Source organism: Amblyomma mixtum, chromosome 3 (assembly GCF_055824585.1).
Source record: "Amblyomma mixtum isolate Tamu chromosome 3, ASM5582458v1, whole genome shotgun sequence".
NCBI classification, from domain to species: Eukaryota; Metazoa; Arthropoda; class Arachnida; order Ixodida; family Ixodidae; genus Amblyomma; species Amblyomma mixtum.
The window spans coordinates 121,790,919-121,804,011 of NC_143014.1; the positions used below are offsets into that span (position 1 = coordinate 121,790,919).

The window sequence follows — 13,093 nt, forward strand, 5'->3', positions numbered from 1 at the left end:
CCTCAGTCTCTACACGATCGTCAGATATTAGGTCTATATGAACTCTCAAAGCACAACAAAGCTATGAAAGAAAGAAAAAGTTTTGCTGAAGCTTGCTTTTTGAGATAAGGGGAAAGCTCAAGTGATAAAAAGAACGAAAATGAAACCGGTCAGACGTGCCTGGTATTCTCCTCATCGGCGCTATCAGGTAGTCAGTTAAGTAAGTTCCCTCATTGTTAGGTGTGATGATTGCCCGAGGTGTTGACTAAATCACTTTACGCTGCGCAATTTTTAACGAAACCACCTTCTGACATCGCATTCAGCTTGTTTAGCGCAAAGAACAAGACAATCGAAAGTTGTGAGTAGCGCCCCTGTTCGCCTTCCTTTCTGCTGTCCCGTCCTTCGCACAAATAGGGTGAATGTGTTGTCAGAGCACCAACTAGCCCAACAGTCAGCTCTTTTTAACCACCTGCTGCATAGGAGGGACGCTAATTTCGCCTCTCCTGTCCGAGAACGCGACACAAAGGCTTCAGTCAGCAATTTCTAAAATTGCGGACAGTTTATTTCATTTATTTCAGCTTATTTCACTCCTAGTGGTTGATCTACCTTGCAACCATGTTTCCAGCTCCAGACTTAAAATTAGACTGAAGATCGCCAAAATAAAGTGCCTTGAAATGTCGCATTTTTAGCATTACATCCATGTCTCTTCTCTTGTCCAGCCGGTTTGTAACCTCGCATCATTTATGGTGCTGTTCATTTGGTTGCAGCAGCCTCACTCAGAAGGTGACATCGGCCCCGCCGCGGTGGCTCAGTGGTTACGGCGCTCGGCTGCTGACCCGAAAGACGCGGGTTCGATCCCGGCCGCGCGGCCGAATTTCGATGCAGGCGAAATGCTAGAGGCCCGTGTACTGTGCGATGTCAGTGCACGTTAAAGAACCCCAGGTGGTCGAAATTTACGGAGCCCTCCACTACGGCGTCCCTCATAGCCTGAGTTGCTTTGGGACGTTAAACCCCAATAAACCAACCAGAAGGTGACATCTTCTCCAGTTACTTACCCAAAAATTTAATTTCCCCGAAAAAAAAAAGCGCAGTTCGAGAGCAACCTATCTCCTAAAGCTCTTATGCCCGATAAAGAAGCCACGCGCATAGAACTACTGCAAGAAACGTAAGAAACATTCATTAATGTGGGCAAGAAAATTAAAGGAGAAACTGATGCCTTGCCTGCGCCACCTATGGCACAACGGGCTTACGTAAGGCACAGTAGTTCTACCCACAAGGGGTGTAGCTTTCACGTGAACGGCTTTCACAAGCAGTGCAACTTTTGATATCGATCAGTGGCACCATCCAAGCTTAAATGCCCGTATTTCTGAAATTATACACACCACAAGGTTTTCACTGAAAAAGTGCAGAGCCGCCAATGTGGTACTTTAGAATTTTCGAACATCCACATTCTTTCTGTTTTTTTTTTCTTTGCGCTGAAACCACTTCACTCTTACATGTGTTTAGAGCTGAGGCTTTTTCCTTTTCCGTTATCCTTATCAGCTGCGTGTCTCATTCCCCGCAGTATTTAGAATTAGCGAGCACGCGATATCTGCTCCGATTGCATCGCAGACTAGGGACAATGCGTAACTGTTCCACCGCATCTCTGCTGTTACACGGAAATAATTCAGTTCACTTCGAACCACTGGCGACCCGCACCACCTACTGTTTTTGTGAACCGACAGAGGAAAGAGAAATTTTCCTCTCAAGTCGGCGTTCTTGTCCATCATGCTCCGCTGCGCTGGCGAGCACCGACTAAAGGCGGACGCGTTTCCTTGCAGACCACACCCGGGAAGGCGCGGTCCAGACGAGTGAAAGGCTCTTCATGGCCGAACAGAAGGTCAGCGAATCTTACCAGACGGTCAAGTGCGCCCTGATCAAGCTGCACGAACGCTACGAGGCCTCCAAGGCGGAGAGGAACATCGTCCACCGCTACGCCCTCTTCAAGGTCGGTGCGCTCCACCTTGCCGCGCAGCAGTGATGCATATCTTGATTTCCCCCCGACCCACTTGCGATTTCCGGCTGCAGATGCCTGTGTGCCGTCAGGTCCGTTACTGCAGCGAGTTTCACGCTCGCACTGTCCGTTTTAATTGCTGTCTTCGGTCTACACCAGCTCATCCGACTACATAAATATTCATATACTTCATGTTGTCCATTGGGAAATAAGGACCCGACTGTATTGCTACTATTCATTCTTGTTTTGGCTTATTTTTTTCAAGCAAATGATGCCGAATGCTGTTCATGAATTGTGGAGGGGGAAAAAGGCTACGCTAAGAAGCGCTCAGTAAATATCGGTGCTGCAAAATGTGAGACAAAACTGCGACGAGGTTTAGGTGATGAAATATTATTGGTTCTTGTAGTGTACATGCTCTTCGTAGCCTGTAAATCAGCACAATCAGCGGCCTGAAGTGCGAACAGTAAAAGTCGACTCTTGCCACGCTCACCGTGTCACGCATACCGCGAATGGGTTTCTTTTAGGGGTGTGCGAATATTCGAAAATTTAGAATAGCCAGTCGAATATGCTCCTGTTCGATACATCGAACGAATCAAGTAGTACATGTTGAAAAATTTTCGAAGCTAATCGAATAAGGTCCATGAAGGGTACTGTAGCGAAAAAAAGAGGCATTCTTGCGAATATGTTCTCGCTTTACTACATCGAGTCGCACTTGCGTTATGAAAAAAAAACAAAAACAGATTAAGGCAACTAAATTCGTCGGCGAGCAAAGAAAAAGCAACTATATAGCATGCGCCGCCGCGGTGGCTCAGTGGCTATGGTGCTCGGCTGCTGGCCCGAAAGACGTGGGTTCGATCCCGACCGCGGCGGCTGAATTTCTTTGGAGGAGAAATTCGAGGCCCGTGTACTGTGCGATGTCAGTGCACGTTAAAGAACCCCAGGTGGTCGAAATTTCCGGAGCCCTCCACTACGGCGTCTCTCATAGCCTTAGTCGCTTTGGGACGTTAAACCCCATAAACCAACCAACCTATATAGCATGCGTGCACCCTCAATTTATAGACGGAATTAGTTAATAGACATTTTTTTTAAATTCCATTGGCGTAATAACTAATTCAATGCTTTACCATAACACACTGTTTTTATTTGACTATGTATTCTTTAAAACTGCTTTAAATGCTGGAATTAATATACGCGTATGCGCCCTTTGCCCACAGTGCTTCGCTCACCTAAAGGAGCAATTCCAAGAATGGCACAGCACTCTTTTTGGCGGGAGAAAATAAATACGACTCGCCGAAGCTGAAGCTCCATTTGTACGTACTGCGCTGCTGTAGCTGAAAAAATGCAGACCCCGAAGCCACGGGTCTTCTTAGCAACTGAAAACTCATTTAACGACTGATTTGAATTTCAGCTACCGGCAGCCTTCTTCGGTCCCTCGATTGATTTTGCCTCACTCAGCTAGCCATTGTTGCTGTTGCTATTTCGTTTTCAATAGTTTCCTTCTAAGACGAGACGTCACGCATAAAATCCAGGGACCGTCTGGCAGTGATACAAATTCAGGGTCGCAGTCTGTTCGCCTACTGAATCGCATTAGGCAAGTCTTTTTTCCCTTCTTATCTTGTTTTGTTTCGCTTTCCCTTATCCAGTGGTTTATTTCTTGCCACTGCGTCTTTTTTCTTTTTAAATTTCTTCAAGCCGGAAAATAGGTCGTTGGAAGTATTTGCGCCCTGATGAAAACCACCTCTTCGCAGCCATTAGTTGCGCCCAGCGGTTTTTTGGGGAGCAACGAAATTTGCATTAAATTCACTTCTCTGGCCGCTTGCCCAATGGAGAAGATTAGAGTCCGGCAGATTAATGCAAGTACAAACGGAAACAACTGCCTCCCAATCACAAAGGTGTTGAATTCTAGCCCTCGTGGTAATGCATTTATTATTCAACCGTCCGTTCGCACGCACTGAAGTGGGAGCGAAGGCCAAAGTGAGTCGCCTTTCCTTTCTTTTTTATATTTTGCGCCCCCTATCTCTTTTCGTGCCTCCTTTCCCTTCCGTCTCTGACCGAATGGGGGCGCGTTTATCTTCGCATAGCGACACGGTCGTAGCGAAAAAGACAAGGAGAACCAGGGCGTAATGTTTTACATTTGCCTAACTACATTACTACAGTTATATCAGTACAGTGGAATCGTGTAATTGTCTAACGTTTCCATTTGAAAAAAAAAACCCAAAGCCGGACTGAGTAAGTAGTAAGTTTGAAAGATTTCCATAGAATAAAACTTGGCGGTCGTTTCATTCGCGTGTCTCCTCTCTGTCCCCCACCCCCTCCTGTCTCCTCCTCGTAATTTTTCCCCTTTCTTCGTTTCTTTTTTTTTTTTTGGCAATGTAAGGAATCAAGATGCATGCGGGAAGAAGTAAGGAGCCGAACGGAGAAGGCAACAAACAAAAGCAGAGACGCAGTCCGAATGGGCCGGGGGCCATTTCGACCGCTGCATGGGGAGACCCAAAGGAAGCGAAAGACGGGCAGGCAAGTTAAAACCCGGGGTGGGAGTCCGACTGTCCTTCTGCTCTAAAGCAGAGGAAACAACGCGCATGGCGCAGAAGCGCCGTCTCGCTAGGAATCACGCGCTCCCGAAAAAGACATCTCGGGGCGCCCGCAGGCACTAAAAGAAACGGGGTACGCAAGTCGGTGAACCCGTCCAGCTGCCCAGCGCACGACTTCCGAGGCCGCTTTTCGAAGACCCCACGCGCATGGCCATTGTTCGGAACCGTTCTTGCGCGCGTGTGCGCGAGCCAGCGGCAGAACTCCCTTCCCCCCACCCCCTTTCCTAAAAAAAAAAAAGAGAGTAAAGTGCGACGGCGGCAAGCGATAGCAGCAGCGTGTCTCCCGCTCACCATCGAACGAGGGATTACTGAAGGCTGAAAGGGAAGTAAACAGAGCGGAGCGACAGATAAAGGGATGGGACAACAAGAGCACTAAATCCCCTCGGAGAGAGCCTCCGTGCGCCAGGCAATTGAGCGCTGGCGCAAGCACGCACAACTCTGGGCCTTGCCTCCGCTGTCTCCGCCCCATCCCGCACGCACACGCTGTAGCGTACAAAATTCTCCCGGAAACGAGCAGCGGACAACAAGTAGGCCCTCCGAGCAAGGCAGACAAGCTCATATTCGTTGCCCAAACGGACGTAGAATTGGAAGACAGAGTCATTCGTCTCCTCGCAGCCGGCATAGAGAAGGCGATGTAGACGCTATGTCGACAATCATTTTGTTGGAGGCGGATTTGACAGCACCAAGATTCTGTGACGGCAGCCTGTTTCTTCCTGGGGATGGGGTGTGGTATGATACGAACCGACAGCAGTGGGTGTAAGTTCGCGTTCTTTTACGGTAGGCAAGATTAAACAACAAAACATTCGGCCAGCACAATTTTGGCGGCTGAAGTTGCTCGCTCGTCATATGCCCTCGCTGAAACTTGAGCGAAAGTTGGTTTTGTAAGTGTTAATCACAATGTATTTCTCAAACCTCGGTGTTACCATGGACGGACACGAAAAGTTTTCAGAAGTAGGGGCAACAGTTATCTCTCTATAGCCATTTTTTTTTTCATATCTTATGATACGGCTCCCTGTACATTCAGAAACATGCAACATCATCATTATAGAGAATATTAGTTAAACACGTACATAGACGGCAAACTACACAATTAAATAAAAAATTGATAGGGGCTTAACGTAGTCAAAACCGAGTAGACCTGCGAAAGGTGTTCATTCTTCAATTGGAGGGGGCACTTAAACTCCGCCTTAGGGGTGGGGCACGATATCTTTAGTGGGTTAATGCCCATGTATGCTGAATTGGTAATTCCCAATTAAGATTCCTAGATGGCGGCGAGTCCTCATATACTACTACCAACGCAGTGGTTAAGCGATGCGCACTGCACTGGCAGGTGGCTATTATATCCCAGCCACCCGTCGGGATTTTGCGACCGATGTTGCTCTTCCCGAGTAGCCTCTCGCGCAGATGGCATGACGCTCGTCCGAACTTACCCGAGCTTACCCGAGTTGCTACCCGAGCTTACCCGAGTTGCTACCCGAGCTTACCCGAGTAACTCGTGTAAGCTCGGGTAGTAACTCGGGTTGCTAAGCAACGGCACAAGTTCGTTTGGTAGCCGCACCGCCACGAGCATACGCGACGAGCTGAGCTGGGCTCCAATAGTGTTGCTGTTGCAACAAAATACAGATAATCTCGCAGAGAAGCACGAGAACCGCGGTAGCTGTTTGGCTGCTGGGAGCATAAATGTGCGTTAGACAAATCAGCCAACTAGGAAGGCTGCACTGATCACCTCTATACGCTACACAGTTCTTGAAAAGCTGGCAACATGGAAGAGCAGCGAATACTCTCTGATTTCCAACAGCACTTGGGCTGCACAAGGGAGGCGTTTTTTGTTTTAATGCCGCAAAAGCGATGTGCAATATAATGTACGCGGAGTCTGGCGACGATTCTGGAGGACCTCCGTTTTGTCACAGTGATACGTCATTTATTATGGCCTTTAGTAACAAACGACGAGAGAAAGCGTTTCCGTGTACGGCTGCCAAAGCTTTCGTAAACCTCATCGATTAGCCGTTGCCGCAGTTCTGCGTCTTGTGTGGTTTCTTCATTTTACGGGCATTCCAGCGTGCCGGTGCGCTCAGTGATGAGCATCGACTCGTGCCGTTGCGCAAAGCTTGCACAGCTGTAGTCTTGTCCATGTGCTGCATGCAATTCCCGATTTGCATGGGGACTATTACAAATGACCAGGCCTTAAAACTTACCTACGAATGCCAGGCTTTGTATGCACGAAATTTTTTTTTTCCTATTTAAAATCACTCATCAGCCTCGACATCGCTAACGTAAAATACTCGGCCCTTTATTTTTCTCCTTTTCCTTTGCTTTCAACTACATAGCTGTATTTAAAGAGGTGTAGGTACTATAAACTGTAGAACACTACTGTTGAACACCGGCAGGTTTGTTGGTATATCACGACGTCTGCGCCTACGTTAGTAAACGTTTTCTTCTTTTCTATTCATCATTCCTTCGTTCTTTCTCCCCTTTCACTTTCTCCCTCGATGGTTCCAGAGCGAGCAGGGGACATCAATACAAAACACGCATCGGCCGCGCAATGAGCCTCACGAACAAACTCTGCCGACACGCGCGAGCCGCCGCTGCGAGAACAGCGGCGCCCCCGAGACACAGACCGATTCGAATGGCTGCCATTCGGCGTCGGCATTCGCACATGGCCGCAGGGTCGCAAAAAGTTTCTCTACCCAAACGGCGCACCGCGCGGTCGGAAGGAAGGGTCAGTCTCTGTCCGCGCGCGCCGGTCTCCGCGAACGACCACGGCGCACCCCGCATGTTGTACTGCAGCCTCGCGACCTATATTCCGCTAACGGCGCTAGCCCAGAGGCGGTGGCAACAGAACAAGGTATGCGCGCGTGTACTGCGCTGCCCGGCGAAGAGGCAAGAGCGCCGCGACGGTCTACCGCGCGCGCGGCCGTCGGAATGCGCGCGCAAGCCCCAAGGAGATTTCCTGCGCGCAGTGACCGCCGCGCAGCGCATTCCGGAGCTGTTGCACATGCCACCGCGGGCGTCCAAGTTTGGCGGCGAAGGCCGTTTGCCGGGGAACGCATTCCTGCCGAATTCTTCGCCGCACCTGAACCACAGACTTTGCACGGCTCTCACGCGAGAACCGCCAGCCCTGGGAACAACACGCCCGCACACACGCACGAACGCGTACGCTCGCATGGAGTTGCGCGCGCGCGCACTTGCCCAACGCGTCGTAGATGGACAGACAGACAGACAGACAGACAGGCAGGCGGACTCGCGCAGTCATCTGCGGATTCTCGCTCTCTTACAAATTCCGAAATTCCATTATTCGTGTCTGAACGCGCGTCGCTCGAGTGTCGGCCTGGATGCGGGAAGCGACATTTCGGCAGCTGAGCTATCGTCGAGTTTGAAACAAGCGCGACTGCGAGATGCTCGACAAGGAAAGCTATTAGATTTGTCGCTCTCTCTTTCTTTTGTTCCTCAGCGGCGTTGTTTGCAACTATGACAGCAGCATCTTTTTCGAACGTATAAATACATACTCGTCTTCAGTACGAACTTGACTGAAGGGAACGTTGTTGGTAGTCGCGAGAGGAAAAAAACGTCATACAAATATACTGAAAGCAGCGCGCGAAGAGGATTTGTCTTCAGTTGTATTTGAAATAGTGCAAAAATTCAAGTGCGATGCGCAGATTGCATGTAAAAAAGAAAAAGAATGCGAAAGCACTTTGGTAGGCGCGCGTTCTTGATACAGCAGCGCGGATTGTAATAGCTGTGGGAACTACGGTGATGGGGGAGGGCGAGCGCGCGACTTTTTACTCCAGCTCTGAATTGTTAAAGCAGCTGAGCAACAGTATATGCTGGACGAGAAGAGCACGTCTTGGCTCGCGTTACACTCAAAAACCACACCAGAACGCTCGGGGAATGTAATCAGTTCGTTACGAAAGTTGAAGCGCAAGCGAGCGCCCGCTGGCAAAGCTCATTACGCATTTCGCTTGCTTCGAGGAAACGTAAACATTGTTAGCATCGACGGAATCCAGATATTTGGAGCAACTGTTTCATTTTACTTTGAATAGGCTTCTCCAATACAGTAGTACCTGCTGTTCTTTACGTCTGTGTCTTCCTTTCCATATAGGCCGACGTTAAGCATGGCTGTTTTGCGAGACTCCCGTTTCGTACGGCAAAGTACGCAGCCTACAACTCACAGACATCGAAGTCGAGCAGCCAAAAGATGTCCCAGCGGCTCAGCGAAGTCTCTTCGTGGCAGATCAAGCAGCGATGGTCCCACAAGGCGAACAAAACAAAACGAATGGAAGGGAATAACGCAGGGTATCCCATGTAACGTGAGCTAAGATTATAAAAAAAAAACTAAAAAAGCACCGAGACTCTGTACTGGAAAAAAAAATTGACGCAGAATTGTCCGCAGCCATGTATAGGAAACACACAGTGTGTTTTTCTCCAAAGAAAGGTAATTATTTAGTCAAAACTTATTGCAATTATACCGCCGAGAGGTATTAGAGAAGCTTGGAAGACTGTAGACCGTCAAAAGAACGTACAGGTTCTGTGGTGACTAAACGTATTGCTTTAGCCGAAACACTCATCCCCCCCTCCCCCCCCCCCCCCCCCCCCCAACCTTTGTCAAGCCGTGTGCATGCAGGCAGCGATGCCACGTGCGGGTTGCCCAAAACGCGAACCATGCCGAGAAAATTGCAGATTTCATGTGCTTCCTCGAGACAAGAGATAAAAATACTTTCCTACGGAAGCTACCGCGCCAAAGACTACACCTTTGGAGCGTTTTAACGGAAAGTTTCTACGTACTCTCACTGTTTTAGAAGCCGACTAATCATTTCAAATTATTTGCGTTAGAGTTAAATAAAAACATTATTGTTTTGCTTCAGGCGACCGCCTGCAGTGTTGTCTAAGCTCCTAATCCGCAACATGCTTCAGGTTTTTCATTTTGATTCCTTTGGCTCACGCCAATTTGGGCTTTGTTTGGTATTCCTGCAAGCTAACAATAAGCACTTGAATTAAAATGAAGAGAGCACATTGTTGTGGACTATTACTGTTACTGGCCATAAAACCTTCCTTACGCTTGCAGTCTGTTAAATTTGTTCGGGAGTCAAATACCTTTAAGCTTTGTGGCTGCCCACTATAATCAACATATGCCGAGCATACCGCGCGACACAAGAAAATTCGGTTTCTTAATGCCCGTAGTTAGACGACATCCAGCTAGTGCTTTCACGCTAGCGGTGCCTTTCCACTCTGTAATCAATTTGTTCGAGAATTTTCGCCATGATGCATACCTACAAAACTTAAATTTCCGCGTACCCGAAACTCTCTCGTATTTTAGCCTGTTTCGACTTGATGCCACGTTAGAATAAAGTGGCCGTAAAAAACAAACAATATGGTTTGGTTTGGTTCAGTGCGGTTTAACGTCCCGAAGCAACCCAGGCTGTGAGGGACGCCGCAGTGAAGGGCTCCGTAAATTTCGACCACCTGGTGTTCTTTAACGTGCACTGACATCGCACAGTACACGGGCCTCTAGAATTTCGCCTTCATCGAAACTCGGCCGCCACGGCCGGGATCCAACCCGCGTCTTTTGGGTCAGCAGCCGAGCGCCGTAACCACTGAGCCACCGCGGCGGGTCAAACAAGATGAAATTGCAGTCAGAAGAAAGCGACAGGGATCAAAAGATGAAGAAACTCAAGCGGGCAATAGTCCTGTCAGAAGAGATCATTGAACACTTTTCACTTCTGAAAACTATGCAAGCGCCTTAGTTGTTAGAAAATTTTTAATTTGTATAACTGGTGGACGCCGAGGACCCAGCCATATCAGCACAACGCTCCCATTGCCCTAGCTCAGCTACCAAAAAACTACAGCCTGTAGTAATCGACACGAGGACTTCGAAGGTAATCAGTCGGAGCAGTTGAGGAGCAATTTGGACTTTGCGACGCCTCCTCGCACAGTGTATCGAGTAAGGGAGAATAACTAACGGCACCGCCGTGTGGTAGTTTATTCTTCATTGTTCGCTCATTCCCGCTGTCACATGTACTGCCCGACTAAGCGATCCATATGAGAAAAAAAATCTTGGCGCCACAACAGGAGCGCAACTCGAAGTGCATCCTTTACCCTGAGGTGCAACGAGGTATCCGTCGTCCAGTAATGCAGAATTATCCGTTGATATTTGCGCTAATTATTAATTGCAAGCTCACGCAATCCTGCCCGCTGCAAGATCTCATCACCTCGTATGCACGCGGGGCACTATTGTTTCAATGTATTATTTTCCCCCCGTAATAAGGCCCAGCAATTTCGCTTAAGACGACACGGAGCATTGCGCAACGGCCCACAGACGCATTCTAGTCCGCAGCCCCCCTCGACCCCCCTTTCTCGTCAGGGCTTCAGATGAGCTCCACCCACTGTGCGCAGCCAAGGCAGACTCAGTACTACCGTATATGGCACCTGCCGGGGGTCGTTCTTTGCCGTGCCCCGCCGCACCTGCGACATGCCAGGGAGAAGAGCGCCTCGGTGTCGGTCTCCAGCAGCCAACATTGTCGCACAAACAACGTAGTCCCTCATTTCTTGAGCAATGTATACATACTTCTATTTTCCTCTGGGAAGCGAAGAGGAAGGGGGGGAGGGGGGGGGGGGGGAGAAATCACGCACCACGTAAAGTGCTCTTCCTTTCTTAGCACCGTGCACTTCTCGCAAGGGCGGAGTGATTGATCACCGTGTCAAAGAACCACCCCGCTGGCGCTTTTATTCTTTTTCTTCACAGTATCACAGTAAAAACAAGAACCACTCATGAGATTACCTATATTGACGTAGGCCCTTCGCGTGAAATTGGCACGACAGTGAGTGCTTTAATATTGGTTTACCTTGAGACTCAAAACCACCACGTGTTCCACTTTTCTGCTGTGTACACGCTCTAAAAACACTCTGTTCTCGTGTTTTCTTTTGCGACGTACTTACCGCGTTTTTTTTTTCCGTTGGAAGAATTGCGGTTATTGTGAACTCTGGTCTGCAGAGAGCAAATAAAGCTTCCGCGCGGAAAGAAAAAAGCGCCAGCGAAGTTTTATATTTGTCAGCGCACCAGGACAACAGTTTTCCAGTCACGTAGGTCTGCTGAAGTGAGCGACAATATAACGCACGCAAACCTGAAAGGGGCGCTGCTTTTCTAATTTGTACAGTGGTACCTATTGAGCCGACCCAGCATTAGCTTTCTTATAGCTTGCAATATTTTAAAACTTCACGAAAGCGCAACTCGTCGGTCATTTCGTCGCACTGTATTAAAGGAAACGGGCACAAGTACAAATCTTTTTAGCCAGCAGCTTTCTGATCGAATAATTAGCAGATTTATTGATTTACAGATCTTTATTTCTAAAAAAAAAAAAAACACTGAGCTACGAAGCACTTCGTATTGGAAGGCTCCGGATTACTTTCGACCGCCTGGGGTTCTTTTAACGGGAACTGACATCGTACAGCATGAGGGCGTTTCTTCCTTTCTTTCTTTTTTTTTTAATTTCTTCTCTGCCGAAATAAGGCCGCCGCGGAATTATGCCCAGCAGCCCAATGGAGCCTCAACGACTAAAGAGAGCGCGGGATACAATCTGGTTTATAAAACACTTAGTTATTTTAAAAACAATTTGTTTTCGTCGAAAACTCTTCGACATATACAGCTCAACTATGAAGCGTAACAAATCGACATGAATAACCCTGAAATGTGTGGAAGACACGTACGCTTCATGCCTTCACAGCTACTACCTCACCACTGTGGCTCGGTGGCGACGATGTTCCGCTGCTTAGCCCGCGTTCAATTCCCTGCCGTAGTGCAAGTATTTCAATAGAGGCCGAACGCGAAAACGCCCGTGTACCGAGCTTTCGACGCACGTTAAAGAACCATGAGTCGGGGAAGTCATTATTCCTGCACAGAGCCTTGCCTGATGGCCAGGTGGAAGCTCTGACGTGTTGGAGTTAATTACTGGCTAATTAACTGGTCGCACCAAAAGCTCCCTTCGTGGCTGGTCTGCACAATTTACGGGCTTTGTTGGCAGACATCCGTGGTGTTGTTGCCATACTTGGATGGCAGAGACTAACACGAGCCCATCTCTTCGGAACGAATGTTCTCGGAATGCAAACAGGGCGCAGTGGTTCCACCATAGGATGAGGAAAATTATTTTTTTTTTTTTTGAAGGCAGCACCAGGTCCTCGGGAAAAGGAACGACATAACTCTGCTATAGGTTGCGGGACCACGAAGACAAGCATTTCTGGAGTAACCGGGAGGGAATTATATAAGAAAAGGAAGGTAACGGCAGCGCGCATGCCAAACCAATTACCCTTCGTTAGTTAGTTCGTTCGTTCATTTTTACTGTCCGCCAAAGAAAGCGGTTTTACAGGAGTGGATAAAAAATACAACAAAGCATATACACAAAATTTTGCCACAAGTTGAACGAGAAACGAGAAAGCAAAATAATGCCAGTATTTGTAAAAGTGACATGCAGTGAAGAAAGACAAAATACACTCGTATTATGCGCATCGGAAACAGAAGTACATGTTAGGACGCACTCAT

At 48.3% G+C, this 13,093-nt stretch overlaps 1 protein-coding gene across 2 annotated transcripts in view; it reads left to right on the forward strand.

The window, feature by feature from the left end:
* The window catches only part of LOC149351650 (uncharacterized), a 249,816-nt gene that overhangs the window by 200,494 nt on the left and 36,229 nt on the right, over positions 1–13,093 (forward strand). For both annotated transcript variants that reach the window (XM_089580986.1, XM_089580985.1), the window contains exon 3: positions 1,800–1,966. In XM_089580986.1, coding sequence (XP_089437112.1) covers positions 1,800–1,966 — 167 coding nt within the window. The remainder of the gene's footprint in view (positions 1–1,799; positions 1,967–13,093) is intronic.